The following is a 20,313-nucleotide window of genomic DNA, read 5'->3' as shown; positions in this document are numbered from 1 at the left end:
GGCATCACCAGCAGGTGGGTGTCTTTAGACCAAGCCTATTCAATCAATAGGGGTTCCAATAGAATCTATGTAAAATCTTGAATTAAATAAGGTGCACCCTTTAATCTCTAGATGCAGACTTGACATTTTTTAGAATCCTAGCCCACACTCCCTCCTCCAATACCAAGTTTAAATCTTTCTCCCATAATCTCTTGAGAGAAGTTGAAGCACCATCCCTCGGACTCTGAATTAGCAGGGAGTAATACACTGATGCCTCATGACCTTTTCCAAAAGCAGTAATCACCACTCCCAGAGTATCTGCCACTTTAGGGAGGTGTATGCTACTCCCACAAATAGTACAAAGCAGGTGGTGCAACTGTAAATACCCAAAATAACTGAGATCTAGTAATCCCAAAATTTTCAACCAAATTTTCAAAGGATCTCAACATTCCACTCTCATACATGTCACAGAGTGTAGACCCACAGACCCTCACAATCCACTCTGACCAGCAAAAAGGGGACTTATTAATACATAATTTTGGGTTCAGCCATATTCTCAAGGCAACATTTAAATAAATGGCCTCTCAAACACTCTGGACACTTTTGTCCATACCGAGTACAAATGTGAGATAACAGGGTGTAACTTAACTTCTCCGGTTAGTTTGATAGAAAGGCTTTGCAATGGCAAAATAGGGTCAAGAACTCCTGTTCAATACAAAACAAGGAAGGGCTCTCTCAGGTGGAAGCGACCAATGAGCCAAATGTCTGAGACCGAATGCATAATAATAAAACTAAATCTTGTGTAGGCCTAGCCCACCTTTGTCAATCGGCCTATGCATCTTTCTGAAATGTAATGTGGGGCTTTTACTATACCAAATGAAGGACTTCGCTATGCTATCAAATTGCTTGAAATAAGAGATGGGGACATCTATTAGGAGAGACAATGAATTGTAATTTTTGAAATATATGTATAAAATAATGACCACTCACATGAGATGAGGAACTATAGTCATATCAGTAACCTTATAAAAACTGTTTTATTCTACATGGGGCAGGCCTAATGGAAGGGCTGCCACTAGAATCACATGACCAGCTGAATGCTACTTACTTAATCTCAGAATCAGAATGAGCTATATTGTCAAGTATACACATACAAGGAATTTGTCTTGGTGACAGAAGCTTCTAGTGTGCACAAACAATAAAGCAACAAAACAGAGATAATAATAATAAAAAAATAGAATAAAATGAAAAAGTGAATAGATAGTAACGTATATATATATATATATATATATAAATACACAATAGGACAATATATGTATATTTGTATTTTGTACATACGTAAATATATCTCGTGTAGGAGCGCTGTGTTTTGTAGATGCCACATAAAGTTTAGCAACATTTAAAATTGGAATACATGTGTTTGACACTATTTAATTTTTTTTAAATCGTGGACTTGAGGTTTTGTATACAATATTAGCAGACACTGTAGTTAGATACACCGTCAATCCACCAATGGCTAAATATCAGCTCCACGCTCCAGCGTAACATAGGTTAACAACACGAACGCCGATATAAAAGCAGGTCATATTTCCAGTACAATTGTACAGTGTGATTGTAGGTAGACTTCGTCCATCATGCATGTTTACACCAGCTTAATCAAACAGTAACTATGTTCTGTGTAAGTTGTGTAAGTCATGAAGCATTAAGCTACATTTTCTGAGATGTCAACAGAAATGAATGTGTTTATAATGAAGTGTTAGAACATATGTAACAGTTATGGGTGCTTCAGATCAAATCATATAATGGATAGACTATAAATGGGTAAATCATCCACATCTCCTTTACCATGATGATTCAGATAGATCGCTAATTATGGCTTTGTTCTGTGACGCATTTCAAATGTAAACATTAGTGTCTGCTAATATTTTATAGCCAACATTTAGGAAGTGAAGCGATCATTTTGACAAACAGTGATATCATTTCATTTTGCTGTGCTAGAGGGTGCCACTTGCCCACAGCACTCTCTGACGTCATTATTTTAAACTGAGCTTTTTGCTTCTTGCATTTTCAACTGCCCTGAAATTTTTCTAATATCTGGACTCTGTCTGCTGGTGTTTATGGTTATACATACAAACTGATTGATATACTAAAAATACTTTTTTTAGATATTGATTTCGAGGCAACTTTCTAGATGGACTTGATTTAGATAAAAATAATACCTAAATTGGCTTTGAGGTATTTTGTAGTTTTCTTATCGTATATTCTTCTTATATTATTTCTGAACATCAGTTTTATTTTAAATGTTAAATTAGATTTGAATTTATTTTACTTTTATGCTGCTGACAACTTTCTGTGTGTTGCACTTTTTGTCCATTTCTGTTACACACCTTTGTTTTCTATAATGAAAAAATTAAGGTTACCTTTAAATGTAGGAAAAGCAAATCAAGAATCGTAAGTCATCCGTAGGTTTGGAAGAAATTTAGTTAAATTTTTTTCACCAAAACGCACATCCCTAGTTTGTCATATATTTCTGTGGTTCCACCAAACTATTGGGGTGCAAATAGCTTCGCTGTGTGGCAGATGCTATTTACACCGGAGTGCAAATAGACACTCTGTTAAAGATATGCATATTGTAATATTTTAGCATGATTTATTATTATGCATAATATATTTTATTATGTCAATACAAATGTTACAAATGTATAATACTACAATACTATGCCCATGTTTTTTTAATTATGCATGATCAACATTTGTATTGACATAATTGACATTTCTCGAAGTATAATGTATATATGACACAAAATATGATTCTTCACTGATTTGTGTGCATGCAACAATTCTTCTTTGAATAATGAATGTTATTGGTATATGGTTGTGATACAATAATATAATGGTTAATTTTTGCTTATGTAATTTTTATGTAATTTGTGTCCATCTCTATCTCCTGATATATACACGTTTTTGCACTTATTGGCCTCTCAATAAACAAACATTTTTAAGACATTTTCTACACATTTGTGTGTGAGCTTCCCCTCTCTTTTGGATTTTATTATTTACAGCATTAAATATTTTTATATTTAATGTATGTTATAAGCAAGCAGACTTCAGAAACTCTCTGCAGAAATGTTTTATATTCTATCAGTTACACTCATGTCATGTTCAGTTTGCACTTTGCAGATAAATTGCATATCTAAACAGTAAACAAACTACATTGACCTTTAATATAAATTAAGATTTTAAGGGAAAAGGTATCAGTCCTTCTTCCAAATTTATCACACTATTGTTATCTATCTTGTCTCCAGTGTATTGTACAAGTGAAAATGAAAAGAGTTTTATCAGGGCCATTAAGGGAGTTGGTGTTGGATTGAGACAGTCTGTGTGTATACCTGTATTACTAGTATGAAGAACAGCGATAATTCAGACATTGTAATATCCACTTAAATGGGTGTCTAGCCTGCTTTAAAACAAGGTTGTAATTATATACTGTAGCTTTTTCAAATAGAGATGTTTGTGCATGAATATCTTTTTTGAATAATGTGCAAGAATCTTGTTTTAACATGAAATAAGCAGTCTTACAGCCGTAGAGACCATTAAGTCATGTGCTTCTCTTTCTTATTTACTCTCCCTGTCGTACACACCCTCGCTTTTCATATTTTTTTGTCATCCTCGACTCCCAATTTTTCTTTGTGCCTTTTTCACTCGCATCTGCTTCTGCTATTAGTGTAGAATGGAGGCAGTAGTGGCTCCCCTGTGTCACTCCAGGAAGCCCTGTCTTAATGTGTGCATGTGCATGTGTGTAGCTAATTGTTATGACTGTGGGAAGCAGGAGAAGGCAGACGGGTGTTTAGGATCCAAACGCAGTTTATTCGTGACAACACAAAGTACACAAACTCAGGAACAAATGAAAAGATCCACGATGGGAAAAACACAAACTAGAAATACTGGATCTAACACAGGAGGGGTGCAGGAGTGACTGGGCAGAGAACATCCACAGCGGGCAGGGTAAACCTGAAACGACAGACAGCAGGGTAACCTCGGATGGATGAGCAACGAGAGCGGGGAGCATAAACAAGGAACACATGAATGAACGAACATAGAGCGTCAGACAGGGACATGAAACGCCACCGAACGACAAAGGGAAGGGGAAGCAGCGGGGTTAAATAAAGAGACACGGTAATGACAAAACAACAGACAGGTGCGGACAATAACGCAGAGAAGGGCCGGGAAAGACGGGAAGTGTAGTTTACACAAGGACAGTGAGACTCGGGGCGGACAACAGGGAAAGCGTGACATGGAACGTGAATGGTGACGGGTGAAATGGAAAACCCGGGGCAGACAACAAGGGGTCGAAACATGAAACACGGTGCAGACGACAAAGGATATAACACGAAACACGGGGCAGATGACAAGGGATCGTGACACTAATGTTGACTCGTTACGAGTAAAAAGTCAACCAGATGATTCTTTAGATGTCAAAACACATGAATGCGCTTATATTAGCACTTCTAAAAATATATTTTTTAATAATTATATTTGTATTGTCTAGTTTCCCGGTTAATGGGTTTTTACTACATTCTGGATGTTTGCAAATGATTAATTGCAGAGTAGAGAAATCCACATGTTTTTTAAAGAAACTGCACAAATTAAAGGGATAGTTTAACCAAAAATGAAATTTCTCTCATCATTTACTCACTATCATGCCATTCCAGATGTGTATGACTTTCTTTCTTTCTTTCTTTCTTATGCAGAACACAGATTAAGATATTTAGAAGAATATTTCAGCTTTGCAGGTGTCAACATTTTGAAACTCCAAAATCCACATAAAGGGAGCATAAAAGTAATCCATGTGACTCCAGTGGTTAAAGCCATATATTCAGACACAATATGATAGGTGTGGGTGAGAAACAGATCAATATTTAAGAAAATGAAACGGTAAAGGTAAAATAAAGTGGAAATTGACTGAGCAGGGAGGAGAATTTATAGGAAACAAAGTACTTTAACATTGATCTGTTTCTCACCCATATCTATCAGATCACTTCGGAATATATGGATTTAACCACCAGAGTCACCTGGAGTACTTTTATTTTGCCCATATGTGGATTTTGGTTCTTAAAAATGTTGCCACCCATTCACTTACATTATGGACCTAAAGAGCTGAGAAATACTTCTAAAAATCTGATAGTGTTCAGCAGAAGAAAGAAAGTCATAAACATCTGGGATGGCATGAGGGTGAGTAAATGATGAGAACTAACCCTTTAACTGCCATATTTTCCTCAGTATGTTTTCCTTGGCCCATCCACACTTTTCCAACAATGCTTGGCATCCATCGTCTATCCTCCTCCTGCCTTGTAAGTGGGAAAGAATAGAAGAATCAAAACAAAATTTTAAACACAATATTATTAGTAATGTGTTCAAGTACAGTCTATCAAACTTTCAATCTTTTTTTTTTTCAAAAAGCATCTGATACGTAAGTAGCTTAAAGGTATTGCCTTGCTTAACCAAAAAAAAAAATTGTGCTTCATGACATAATTCAATTGAGCATAGCAGTTTTAGATTCATAAACAGGCTGGGTATGGCATGCAGGTTTGAACATGCTTTATGGGGAATAGAATTAGGTCTTCAGATTATAGTTCAGGTGAGAACTTGTTCTGCAATCATTTTAGTGCCAGTCAACGTCCAGTGGCTTCTCTCGTCAACTGATCTCCACTTAGCAAAATCAAACGTTACTATAATATTTGTTGTTCTTTTTTACATATACACTGATCATAGAAATGATAGCTTATTCGCAGGAGCTGTTTATACATCAGTCTAAAGATTGACCGTTACAGTAATATAAACACAAATCCCCTCTTTTCAACGTCCTCTTGTGGTTAACTTTAGGTACTCATGATGTTTTAAGAGGCCAGCTGATGTTGCTTATACTGCTCTGTTCTTATCTGAAAATATTTTCAGAGAATGTAGTTTGCACCTGTGGCAGGGCATGGCTGGGCCGTGATGCTGCACACCCAGCCCCTAATCAGGCTGATCAAGCCCGAGAGGGATAAAGGCGACCAGAGGCGGCACCAGTGTAACAGTGTTCAATGGAAAGGAGGAAGCGAGAACCGGCTTAACAATATAAATAATATGTAATGGTTAACTTAAGCAAAGAACAAACACATACAGGGCAGCATGCCTGTAGTTCTCTCTTTCTGGAACTGCCACCTCTGGTAGTAAAAACCAATAGGATTCCAACTATTAATTATTTAAAAGCCCAAAGAGGTAGCTTCAATGCCCTAATACTCGAAATAAGCTAAATTTATATATAAACTCAATTTAAAATTCCTCGTGGGGAGTTCGACAACTCTGTCTTTACATGGCACCGCTCCAACCGGAAGTCCAATTAAGGACATTTAAAATGTATGTCTTTCATTTACAACTTTATTACATTTTGCATAGATTGAAGCAGGGAACATTTTATCATAACCTCTAGTAAATTGCATGTTACTTTGTTAAGTACCCTTTTGTCCAGATTTTGTAAATCACTGAAATAAGCATTTTTTCTTTAGAATCGTGAGAGTCAGAATGCAGATTCTCAATTTATACAGAATTATGCAGCTCTAATGTGTTTGGTTAAGTGTATATTTAGTTAGTGGCCCCATTTTTTTTTATCTGCTTACGGCCCCCAAAACGCTAGAGCCGGCCCTGGGAATCTGCACCTGCAGAACTCCCCTCATGTTGGTTTATTAAATATTTTGGTTAATCTGATTATGCTATCATCTGTCAAAAATACAGTATTTTTATTTATGTTTTACAATGATTAAACTGATTCTGTAGAATTCTGCAGATTTTCTCTCATGATCATCACAGATAATTGTGAGTAATATTAAATCCACAGTTTTCATCTGGGCCTGGTGATAGGGATGCAAATGACCAACATGTTGAGAGAATTTCATAAAATGTTCTTCATATCTTCATACATCTTAATATAGGCTAGAAGACAAACATTCACAATTTGAATTTAGTACAAAATAACAATAACCAAACTATACTTAGATTAGGTTTTCAGCAGTAGGTCTGAAACACTGACCTTGACTCAAGGGCCTCCCCTGCTGTTCACTCCGCCTAAGAACCAGAACCAGATCACAGTCACTCAATATCAATGTGTAAGAGAAGTCTTCATCCTCATTATCAGTGTTGGGGAAGCTACACAAAAAATTTAGCAAGCTAAGCTTCAAACTAACAGACAAATTAGTTAAGCTAAGCTAAAAGCTACACTTCAGAGAAAGAAGTTACACTACAAGCTGCATGCCAAAAGTAGCTTGCTACATTTAAGTTACTTCATATTTTTTCAACCGCAGAAGCACAGAGTATAAGATCATAAACGAAGCACCTAAAAGACGTATTCACATGACAATTATCAAAGCCATGGTACAGTATATTGCAGTTTAATGCAATACAGTATACAGAATAAACAAAAAATCATGTAAAGGATGCTACTTATACAAACCCATGTGTTCAACATTTAAAGTCACTATTTTTACATTTTATTTTGTATATTTATACTACTACCCCTACAAACACACGTTCAATATGAAAAATAACTATTTTTGCATTTTAGTTTTCAGATTTAGACTACTACCTCTACAAACCTCTTCAAAATGATGTACACTGCTACCTTGTCAAAAATATAGCTTCGCTACAGAAAAGCTACTTGATTTAAAAACTAGCAAAGCTACCATCTCCCTACTTAGAAATGTAGTTAAGCTAATAGCTTCACTATTTGTAGTGAAGGTACTGCCCATCACTGCTCATTATAAGGACCAATAACACATTTACAGTTTTGAGTCCAGCACAACTGGTTTTGCTTTAGGACCCAGATCTTACTTTTTGACCCAACACGGTACCATTGTACGAACAAAGTACCAACACAGTAACATTGTTAAGAATACAAATCTAAACAAATACATTTAAAAATCAATAACTGAAATGTATTAAAATGACCATGAACTGCATCAGCCCAAACATATGCAAAATGATTAACGTGACATAGGCAGAATATAAAAGTTGACAATGTTGAAAATGCAAAAACAACAGTAGAAGTGTAATATTACCAGTCTAATTAAATAAACACTTGGCAAAATATCATGTTAATATTAGCCATATTACCAAGTGACAGGGTAATTTGCACAAAAATACCAGTTTGTTTGGATGCACAGCCTTTCATGTCCACATACAAAAATATGGAAATAGTTAATCGTTTATGAGCCTATTTATTCTGCTATCCAAACTATGCAGGATTACATGGTTGGTTGTATTTTATTATTTGCATTAAGCATTGCACAATACTATAACAATGCAACTGTTTACCATAACGTTTTAATCCATACCTGATATAATTAAAAAACATAATCATCAGTGCCATTTGCATGTAATATTATGATTATGGGGCTCATCCATGATGGAATATGTTGCTTGTGCTTGCTACTAATTCAGTTGTGTATGTACTTAGGACATGTATGTGTTTTCCCTTTGAGTCCCTATTAGTTCCTGTGATGTTTCACAGGATTTGTCCTTCGTTCGGATCACTGCTAGTGGTTTTTGCACATGTTTGCACCCCAAAGGCTCATCAAATTACCGCTTAAGCCAAGCTCCTTGTGCAGTGAGAGGTGAACTGAGTTTGGATTCTTTGAGTTAGGCTATTGTGGAGCTTGAAAAGTATGCCAAGCTCAATAAGATTAGTTGATGGCATGCCCTTGGTAAACGTTTAACCCCATGTGTATGTTTTTATCCAGCAAGGCCCCTGCCCCTATGCAGTCAACTCGGCCCTAGCTGGTTAATTGGTAGAGGTTGAAGGTAATTCTTTTCTTAGCCCTGCAGGAATAAGAATACAATTATTCCAGGGAAGAATCAATGCAGGCTATAAGAGGGAAGTGCTTTATTGCTCATTAGATTTGAAGGAGCTGGACCCCAATAACACATTTAAGAAGAGTTTCTTAGGAGACTTGGGATTTCTGTTTTTAATGTTTCTGTTTTCTCACTTAATGGACCTTAAAGTCATGAAACATCCTGCAGTGATTGAGGATTGAGTATTGTGAAATTTGTACAGAGGGTTAAATTTGTTGTTCCAATAGTTATTGCTGTTTTGTGCTTAGAGAAAAAGTAATGTTTGGCTCTGCTAAACCATGTGAGAACTAGGAGAAAAAAAAATTGTCACACATCACAGGGCCATTTAAATAAACTAAAACTAAAAATACAAAATAAAACTGTGGCCCATCATATTGTCAAGAATGTAAGGCAATGAAGGCAGATGAAGGTTGAGGATCCAAATGCAGCTTACTTTATTACTAACTAAATACAAAGAAAAGCCCTCAATGGGTAAATAAACAAGCACAGAGAACTTCGGGCAGGGAACACAGACCAGGCTAACTACATTCACAAACATTCAACAATAGACAAGGACTGAACCAAAAACCGGGGTATAAATACATGAACAAGGGACAAAGGGGCCAATGAACAAACAGAACTCAAAACAAGATAACAAGATGATAACAGAAGCAAATGGCAAACTAATGAGGACAGGTGAAAACAATGACAGAAAACATGAACGCTAACAAGACTGTGGAGCTACAAAAGGGACAACAGTGAAAACTATGGAATAACAAAAGGGACAAAAATGGAAAATGAAGGAGCAACGGTAAAACAAGACAAGGTCATACATAACACATATAACCTAAAATAATAATATAAATATAAATTAACGTGTTCCTGTTATGTTTAAAATACCTTTTAAAATAAATGTAAAAACAATTAATTAAATGTAATTTTATTACATTATTGGGTATTTCTTTCCCCTTGAGTGGTCAATTTATATAATTATTACCACTTTATTACCATCTATATTGAAAAAGTATTTACATTATGTTATGTTATATTATATATGCTATTACATATTTCATATATAGGTTTCAGAAGGAAATTTGTCATTTAATTCAACAAAGTGGCATTCAATTGATCAAAAAGTATAGTGAGGACATTACTGATGTAAAAACAGCACCATCTCTACTTGAAAAAAGTAATTTTTGATCAACTCCAGACAGGCGCCATTTCCAGCAGCCATCACTCCAACACCTTATCCTTGTGCATTCATGATAAATTGCTAATTTGGTACTAGAAAATCACTTGCCATTATATCAAACATAGTTGAAAGCTATTTGGTTTGTAAAATGAAGCTTAACATTGTCTTTGTGTTTGTTTTTGAGTTGCCACAGTATGCAATAGACTTTATATTTCATATAAAGGTATACACTTCAGTCTTCAAAGACAAAGGACAACTGGCTCTAACAAGGACAGAAAGAGATGTGGAAGGCCAGATGTACAACTAAACAAGAGGATAAGTACATCAGTATCTAGTTTTAGAAATAGATACCTCACATGGCCTCAGCTGACAGCTTCATTGAATTCTGCCTGCTCAACACCAGTTTCATGAACAACAGTAAAGAGAAGTCTCAGTGGTGCAGGCCTTATGGGAAGAATTACAAAGAAAAAGCCACTTTTGAAACAGAAATACAAAAAGAAAAGTTTGGAGTGGGCAAAGAAACACAGGCATTGGACAACAGATAATTGGAAAAGAGTGTTATGGATCTTAACCCCATTGAGCTTTTGTGGGATCAGTTAGACTGTAATGTGCGTAAGAAATGCCCGACAGTACAGCCACATCTATGGCAAGTGCTACAGGAAGTGTGGGGTGAAATGTCTCCTGAGTATCTGGTTCTAACTGAAAGGTAGAATGCCAAGGATCTGTAAAGCTGTTATTGCTGCACTTGGAGGATTTTGTGATGAGAACTCTTTGAAGTAGTTTAAGAAGTTCTGAATATTTTTTCAAATTGTAATAGTAATGTTTCAGTTATTAATGTCCTGACGATACATTGTGATCAGCTGAATGCCACTTTGGGTAATAAAAGTACCAATTAAATTTCCATAAGAGCAAAATCTGTACATTATTCTAAACTTTTGGCCACCAGTGTATATGTGCATGTGTGTGTCTGTGTTTGTGTGTGTGTTTCAGTCCCATCATAATTATATCATAATTAACAGCAAATACTATTACTGATATAAATATAACCTAATAGCCCCTAGCTAAAAACACTGACAATTTAACAGGTTTTTCATAGATGTATTTTGTTGCAACATGAAAATATTAAAGATTAAATCAGCAAAACTAGCCAAAACACATGTGAGCTTGTGTGCGAGTGTGTGTTTTGAGGGGGTCATTCAGGCTCACATATTACTTGTGGTCTGCTGCCGCTTAGTTCTGTCTGCTCCCACCATTCATTTGTCCTAGGGCCATCTTTTACCAGCGATCAGTTAATCCACTCTACAGACAGGTTCTCAAATATTAAGTTTCCCTCGCTTAAATCATTGCTCTGCCTAATATCTTCCACTGGGTGGCCCTGTTCATCTCCACATATTAGAGCTAGAGGGTTAATTTACCCCAAAATGACATTTCTGTCATTATTTACTTATCCCTCATGTTGTTCCAAACCTGTATGGCTTTCTTTCATTTGTGGAACAAATGTTAGGCAATATGTTAATCTCAGTCACCATTCACTGTCATTGCATCTCTATCCATACAATGAAAGGTGGCTGATTTTGTGATATCCTTTTATGTTCCACTCAAGGGAAAATGTTATACAGATTTGGAACAGCATGAGGGTGAGTAAAAGACAATATCATTTTCATTTTTGTGTGAACTCTCTTTTTAAGCTGATCTTTCCACCCACAAGCAAAATAGGATTAAGCTCTGCCCTTTAAACAAGTGTGATCATAAGTACTTGTTTTACACCTGCAACTTTCACCTTATTTATCAAACATAAAAATAAACTGGTAATCACTGTAATCTGCTTAATAAACAAGCCGAAAGTTTATACGAATGGACCTGATCAGCAAGAAAATATAGCAAATGGTTCCTGAAATTAACCAGGGCTTAAGGCAAATATGTCAAATATTTAATCTGATACCTAACATTTGATATATTTCATAATAATCCATATTGTTCTATTTTAGGCCTAACTAGTTATTGGTTTAGACACTGTAGTTATCATTTCAATCAACTCTTTCAGTTGGTGCAAATATTGCCCCTTAAGAAAAATTTTATTTTCTGACACTGTCAGGGAGTCATCATTACTGCTGATGAGTGTAGGAATCATCATTGCTTACTGTGTTAAATAGCGTGCGTTGATATTTTAATAGGTTTTATAATTTTAGCTCAGACACAACAAAGGAAGAGCCTTGGAGCATGTTTAGTGCAAAGCTGTCAGAATCATTCCATTCTCTGGTAGATTTACTGTGTGTGTGTGTGTGTGTGTGTGTGTGTGTGTGTGTGTGTGTGTGAGCGTGTATTTATCACTTTGTGGGGACCAAATGTCCCCATAAGGATAGTAAAACCCGAAATTTTTGACCTTGTGGGGACATTTTTTCGGTCCCCATGAGGAAAACAGCTTATAAATCATACTAAATTATGTTTTTTGAAAATGTAAAAATGCAGAAAGTTTTCTGTGAGGGTTAGGTTTAGGGGTAGGGTTAGGTTTAGGGGATAGAATATAAAGTTTGTACAGTATAAAAACCATTATGTCTATGGAAAGTCCCCATAAAACATGGAAACACAACATGTGTGTGTGTGTGTGTGTGTGTGTGTGTGTGTGTGTGTGTGTGTGTCAGTTACTACGTACAATACATTTACTCAGTCGAATTAACAAATCCGTCTAAATACTAGTGTGTGTTTTTTCCTAATTGATGATGAATTCTACAGACATGTACAACAAACTGTAAAGTTATCTGTGCGTTTGTGTGTGCGTATTTGTTCCTCTTTTATAAACTAACATGCAGTCATTCTCATGGATTTTGACTAGTTTAATAATGTATTGCTCAGTTAATCTTCATAAATCAAGGAAATTTAAGAATCCATTTCCACAAACGCACAATAACTGAAAATTCAGTTCAGTTAAAAATAATTGATTTCCAAAAAATTTGTTGAAAAAAAACAAAAAACAATACATTTTCCAATTAAATATTAAGGAAATATTTTCCAGATAATAATTTGTAGGCCACAATGAAAATGAATAGTAATTTATTTAATTTCAGAAAGAGCACAGTGTCCTTATATTATAATATAAAGCTTATTTTTTAACAGTATAAATGGTTGTGTACTCTGTACATGAAAATATATAGCTGCAGGCGGTCTCTTGCAAGGGGATTATCATATTTGGGGTCCTTTTTGTTTGGGCATAGACCATTTGATCGTACATTTCACATTGAATGAAGGACTGAAGAACTGAAGCTCACCTTGTTCTTTGGTCCAGCTGCCCAGTGCACTGTGTTAGCACAACTGTTTACACCAAGGAACTTCACTTGTCTTTTTCTATTTTGTAAACATGAAACTGGTGGAATTTGGGCTGGCTTGCTAAATCGTAGCAGCCACTCTGCAGAAATCCACTGAGCAGTCGTTGCCGATGTGGATTACCTGTTGATTGTTACTGCCACTAGAGAGTAACAGAGTGCACCATCAAATTTCTTCTCATAACAGAGTGCTCTTTTATTTATGTTAGCCATTTAAAAAAACAATTCCTTTTTCTAAAAGTCTTGCAAGCATGCCTACAGTACACAGATAGCACACGTACATCTCAGAGACGTCTGTTTAAGAGTGTTTCATCTGGAAAGCATCACTCACAATTTAACATTTGATAAACATCTTCAAAAGATCATGTTTACAAACATAAAAACATATAAACATCTCAAAGACATCTGCTGATTGTACCCTGATAGTACATCACCCAGACGTCTACATATTTGATGTGTGTGTTTACATCTGAAAAACATATTTCTTAGGCTGTTTGCTCTTAACCATTCCACAGATTTCATATTAGCAAACTGTATTTTGGTTAGTCCTTTAGGACATCTACTTTGTGAATGAAACAAGTAATTTTCCAACAATTGTTTACAGACAGATTGTTTCACTTTTAATTGACTATATCACAATTCCAGTCGGTCAGAAGTTTACATACACTAAGTTAACTTTAAGCAGCTTGGAAAATTCCAGAAAATCATGTCAAGCCTTTAGTCAATTAGCCAATTAGCTACTATTTGGCTAATTGGAGTCAATTGAAGGTATGAAGGAATGTATTTTAAGGCCTACCTTCAAACTCACTGCCTCTTTGCTTGACATCATGGGAAAATCAAAAGAAATAAGCCAAGACCTCATAATAAAAATTGTTGACCTCCACAAGTCTGGTTCATCCTTGGGAGCAATTTCCAAACACCTGAAGGTACCATGTTCATCTGCACAAACAATATTATGCAAGTATAAATACCATGGGACCACGCAGTCATCATACCACTCAGGAAGGAGACACGTTCTGTCTCCTAGAGATGAACGTAGTTTGGTGTGAAAAGCGCAAATTAATCCCAGGTCTTGTGAAGATGTTAGAGGAAACAGTAAAATGAGTCCTCAAAAAGCCATAAAAAAGCCAAACTACTTTTTGCAAGTTCACAAGATCTTACTTTCTGGAGAAATATCCTCTGGTCTGATGAAACAAATATTGAACTGTTTGGCCATAATGACCATCGTTATGTTTGGAGGAAAAAGGGTGAAGCTTGCAAGCCGAAGAACACCATCCCAACTCATTATATTCGAGGCAGCATCATGTTGTGGGGGTGTTTTGCTGCATGAGGGACTGGTGCACTTCACCAAATAGATTACCCAGTCCTGTCTGGAGGAATGGGCCATAATTCCAGCAACTTATTGTGAGAAGCTTGTGGAAGGCTACCCAAAACATCTGACCCAAGTTAAACAATTTAAAGGCAATGCTAACAAATACTAACGAAGTGTATGTAAAGTTCTCACCCACTGGGAATGTGATGAAAGAAAAGCTGAAATAAATTATTAAGAAATAAAACTCAAATGTATTTGGCTAAAATGTATGTAAACATCTGACTTCATCTGTTTAAGACGTATGACAATAAGTGTCTCGGATGTTAATAAGACATTCATCAGATGTCTTTGAGATGTTTATGATTCAGAATGTTTGTAAATCTGATCTTTTTAAGATTGTAATGATTTCCAGATGAAAAGATCTAAAACGGACATCTCAGAGATGTACGTGTGCTATATGGGGAAGGGATGTCACATGTTTTTTTTTATAGAACCAGATTGCAGTTGTAGCTGGTTTAATTTACACAAAACTAAATTACACTTGGCAAACCTCCAGATTTGTGACGCGTGTTCCGGTCCGTTTGGCAGCAAAGTGTCCGTCAGTTTAACCCTACGGAAATGCTGGTTTTGAAGGGCCTTTCGAAGCAGCTAGCTATGAGCTAGGTAGTTTGGAACTACCCTTCAACTTGGCAGCCACAATCGTTCCTCTTCTAGTGCCCTTCAGAGGCGGATTTATCCAATTTGGAATGCAGGGCCATTTTGTAACAAATCCCCTGAACATGTGTTTAACATGATCTTAATATTGATTATAGTCCACCTGTGTTTCCTCTGTTGCCCAGTGTTCTTATAATGTTTCCACAGCTTTTTTTTTAAATTGTGCACAGTTGTTAGAAATTGAACTCCTAGAAACTCCTAGTACTTTTTGTCTAGTAGTTTTATTCATACAAAATCTGCTTCCAATGAAATTGTGTTTTCGTGTTTAAAATGCTGTGGTTAATTGGTTTGGAACTGAATCCTTGAATGCTGGTTTTATGGCATACACTAATTATAATTATATGTACACGTGTCTTCAAAATCTCTTCCATGTATATATTAGACTTCATGTGTTCTGTTTCTTCAGGCATGTCATGGCTGTGGAACAGGATCAAAGTGTGATTGTAGTGGAGTGAAGGGAGAGAAGGTAAGTGTTTACCCACAAACCAACAGCCACGCATGCATACTGAAGTCTGTAGGCTGATGAGCCTGGCTCCTTCATATTTCCCTGTTCCATTAATTTAAATACACCAGAAGCATTGCTCTGGGTAGAATGCCACTATCATTGAATTAATACATGCAAGCATTCAATCAGCCCTCGCTGCCAAAATAGTTTCATCTGAACTGCTTTAAGTGACAGCCTGGTACATGTACATGACTGTTCAAACTTGTGGGGTGTCCTCATTTGACAATCTTATTCAGTCATCTTGATACCATCTGTTTAAGAAAAAGGAGTTGTACCTTACACAATCTATGCTTGCTGTGAAATCAGTTCCTAGATCTATAGTGCTTTACCTGTCTGATATGTTCACAGGAAGAAATTAATTTTTTTTTGTATTTACATTATTTCTACTTATCTTTATTGCTCTGTGATGTGATCTTCTGTGTTGGTACATCTCTAATGATAATCTCTCACTCTTTCTCTCTTTGCTATCTGTAATGACAGGGTGAGCGAGGGTTTCCAGGACTATCAGGTCAGCCAGGTATTCCAGGTTTCCCTGGACCAGAGGGGCCAATTGGACCCCGTGGAGAGAAGGTCAGTGATCAGCACATTGTCCATAATTTGCATATACAGTACATCAATAGAAGAGCACTTAATAGTGCTTCATTACATTTTTATGAAATACATTTGACATTTTATTCTATTTTAATTAAATTTAGTTTGGGTTTTAGATTGTCATAATCAGATATGATCTGAAAATATCAGTTATTGATATGAAGTAATGTTCTACAATGTCAATAATGTCATTAGCTATCGCATACTTGATACTAAAGCTGGTCTATCTCTCTCGTGCAGGGTGATGATGGCTCTTCAGGGCCAATGGGCCCGAAAGGAATAAGAGTGAGAGTTTCTCAGTAACAGCTTCTGGCTCATTATCGATCTAGGTATATCCACAAATGCTGACAGTTTCTGTGGTTATTTTGTTGTTGTTGTTATTTTTTGTTTCTAGGGACCTCCTGGATTGCCAGGGTTCCCAGGAACATCAGGAATTCCAGTGAGTGAATTGTCAATGATTTGATCCATTTTTTGTTTTTGTTTTTCCAAGAGACACAGAATTTAGATCAGTGTCAGAAATTACCTTTTTTATTAGGGGGCAATATTGTTCCCCTGGAACTGATATTCAGGGGCATTTTTTTTACCTTTGTAAGAGCATATATTCTTACCGTATAAAATTGCATTGTCAATTTATTATGTCAAATACTCTAGCTGAATCTGTGAAATGAAATAAATTATTGTTCTGAAAAACTATGGCTGTTACATATAAAGTCAAATAAGTAGCTTTAAATAATGTCCAAGATATCATAACACAAATCTAGAATAGGCTGCATTTTAGCAGCTGAATAGATGACATAATAAATTGCTTGTTTGTTTTGAACAATGACTCTCTTGACATACGTATGTCATGCTGTCATTGTCCCCCCTGTTTTTCACACTCTCAATGGCAAAAGTTTAAGTTTAAAATGTGCTCTTTTTGACTGACAGGGTCTCCCCGGACAGGATGGTGCCCCAGGAACCAGGGGATTTCCTGGGTGTAATGGAACTAAAGTATGTGACAATCAAACACAACAAACAAGCACTCCTAATGAGTGCACGGATCAGTTGAAAAATTGAAAAAAAAAGTATGTTTTAAAAAGTTATTTTTTTTACAGGGTGAAAGAGGATTTTCAGGAAGTCCAGGTCTTCCAGGTTTAGAGGGTCAACAAGTAAGTGTTACTTCATGTCACATTTGACATGGTTTGTGCATGTTTTTTCTCTTCTGCTTGTTAGTTGTTGGCACACTCATAAGATCAAAATGTTCTAATATTTAATTATTGTCTCCATAGGGTCCATCTGGTTATCCAGGACAAAAGGCAATTATTTCACTCTATAATTCTCTTGTTAATATTTTCCACTGTACACTTTACAGTTTGATACATATTAACATATAGGTGAAATGGTAAGAAATATCCTTTTTCTCCTGCAGGGAGAGCCTGGGGAAGTTATAGAAATCAGTCGCAATTCAAATAATGGGGATCCTGGCATTGACGGTTCGCCGGGCTCTAGGGTGAGCATTTACACTTTTGTAATCAACAGATCTGGATCCCACATGCAGGGGCACCATCATGGGTGGTGCAGGGTATGCCAGGCATATTGGCCCCGGATACTAGGGGGCCCTAAAATCACCACTTTGGAATTATTGTTTTTTATATTCACTGATTAATATATAGAACTTGACTGCTGATGACATCAAATCAGTGATGCCACTACGCCACCATATTGCAATGCCCAAACATTCCAATTTGCTTATTGACATAATAGCGAGCATACATTAGTCATTCAATCACCGATTTTATATCTGAAATCTGACTGCAAATCCCTACAATGCAAACAAGTTCTAGTAGTCGTAATATGTGATTAAAATGAATGGCAACAAATATGAAAGGAATATCCATAAACATCACAATAATTTTTTAATAATAGTTTAATAAAAATGTTTTCCTTTATTTGAGCTGACAAGACTTGGTGACTTTTCCTTCATTTCCCATCTGAACATATATATAAAAAAAAAAAACACCTTTGGTATTCACTGTAAAAACTGACTGACTATGGGAAATGGGAAAAACCAAAAAACAGAGGAATTTGTTTTTGATCTGTCAAATATATCAGCCACAATGCAGTAAATAAATTACAGGGTGAGACTCTAAAACATCCTCTGTGTAAAATATACACACCAACTCACACACATATACACTTACACACACAAAAGATTTAACTGGTGAGACTCAACTCAGAGCATTTTTTTTTTTTTTTTACATTTGTCCAAAAAAAAAAAAAAAATATATAATATATATATATATACACTCACCTAAAGGATTATTAGGAACACCTGTTCAATTTCTCATTAATGCAATTATCTAATCAACCAATCACATGGCAGTTGCTTCAATGCATTTAGGGGTGTGGTCCTGGTCAAGACAATCTCCTGAACTCCAAACTGAATGTCAGAATGGGAAAGAAAGGTGATTTAAGCAATTCTGAGCGTGGCATGGTTGTTGGTGCCAGACGGGCCGGTCTGAGTATTTCACAATCTGGTCAGTTATTGGGATTTTCACGCACAACCATTTCTAGGGTTTACAAAGAATGGTGTGAAAAGGGAAAAACATCCAGTATGCGGCAGTCCTGTGGGCGAAAATGCCTTGTTGATGCTAGAGGTCAGAGGAGAATGGGCCGACTGATTCAAGCTGATAGAAGAGCAACTTTGCCTGAAATAAACACTCGTTACAACCGAGGTATGCAGCAAAGCATTTGTGAAGCCACAACACGCACAACCTTGAGGCGGATGGGCTACAACAGCAGAAGACCCCACCGGGTACCACTCATCTCCACTACAAATAGGAAAAAGAGGCTACAATTTGCAAGAGCTCACCAAAATTGGACAGCTGAAGACTGGAAAAATGTTGCCTGGTCTGATGAGTCTCGATTTCTGTTGAGACATTCAGATGGTAGAGTCAGAATTTGACGTAAACAGAATGAGAACATGGATCCATCATGCCTTGTTACCACTGTGCAGGCTGGTGGTGGTGGTGTAATGGTGTGGGGGATGTTTTCTTGGCACACTTTAGGCCCCTTAGTGCCAATTGGGCATCGGTTAAATGCCACGGCCTACCTGAGCATTGTTTCTGACCATGTCCATCCCTTTATGGCCACCATGTACCCATCCTCTGATGGCTACTTCCAGCAGGATAATGCACCATGTCACAAAGCTCGAATCATTTCAAATTGGTTTCTTGAACATGACAATGAGTTCACTGTACTAAAATGGCCCCCACAGTCACCAGATCTCAACCCAATAGAGCATCTTTGGGATGTGGTGGAACAGGAGCTCGTGCCCTGGATGTGCATCCCACAAATCTCCATCAACTGCAAGATGCTATCCTATCAATATGGGCCAACATTTCTAAAGAATGCTTTCAGCACCTTGTTGAATCAATGCCAAGTAGAATTAAGGCAGTTCTGAAGGCTGAAAGGGGTCACACACAGTATTAGTATGGTGTTCCTAATAATCCTTTAGGTAAGTGTATATATATATATATATATATATATATATATATATTAATCCTAAGTAATATGTCTTGTTCAATATTAAACACACACTCAGAAATAGAGGTGCACCGATTAATCACCACCAGTCTTAATTGACCGATCTTCGTTTTAAATCTGTGATCAGCCAATCATGCCTAGAATCAGGGCTGATCTTTTTGCGGCACACAGGGAATCACACATGCACTACTATTCAAATTAATGAGCGCTCTCTTCGCATTACACATCTATGGATATTGCATTGCCCATTGTCTAAAGTCATTACGGTAGTAATTCTGGCTCACAGCACTGTGAGAACAGAAAGGATCAA

General features: G+C 36.5%; 1 protein-coding gene across 1 annotated transcript in view; it reads left to right on the top strand.

Moving 5' to 3' along the window:
• LOC127647182 (collagen alpha-5(IV) chain-like) overlaps nucleotides 1-20,313 on the top strand; it is a 71,788-nt gene that overhangs the window by 8,540 nt on the left and 42,935 nt on the right. The window contains exons 2-9 of the mRNA XM_052131293.1: nucleotides 15,789-15,848; nucleotides 16,368-16,457; nucleotides 16,719-16,763; nucleotides 16,873-16,917; nucleotides 17,406-17,468; nucleotides 17,573-17,626; nucleotides 17,747-17,773; nucleotides 17,887-17,967. Of these exons, the coding sequence (XP_051987253.1) occupies nucleotides 15,789-15,848; nucleotides 16,368-16,457; nucleotides 16,719-16,763; nucleotides 16,873-16,917; nucleotides 17,406-17,468; nucleotides 17,573-17,626; nucleotides 17,747-17,773; nucleotides 17,887-17,967 (465 nt within the window). The remainder of the gene's footprint in view (nucleotides 1-15,788; nucleotides 15,849-16,367; nucleotides 16,458-16,718; nucleotides 16,764-16,872; nucleotides 16,918-17,405; nucleotides 17,469-17,572; nucleotides 17,627-17,746; nucleotides 17,774-17,886; nucleotides 17,968-20,313) is intronic.

This window comes from Xyrauchen texanus, chromosome 1, assembly GCF_025860055.1.
Source record: "Xyrauchen texanus isolate HMW12.3.18 chromosome 1, RBS_HiC_50CHRs, whole genome shotgun sequence".
Lineage (NCBI taxonomy): Eukaryota > Metazoa > Chordata > Actinopteri > Cypriniformes > Catostomidae > Xyrauchen > Xyrauchen texanus.
Note: the sequence above shows the minus strand (reverse complement) of the source record. Positions and strands in the feature narration are given on the sequence as shown.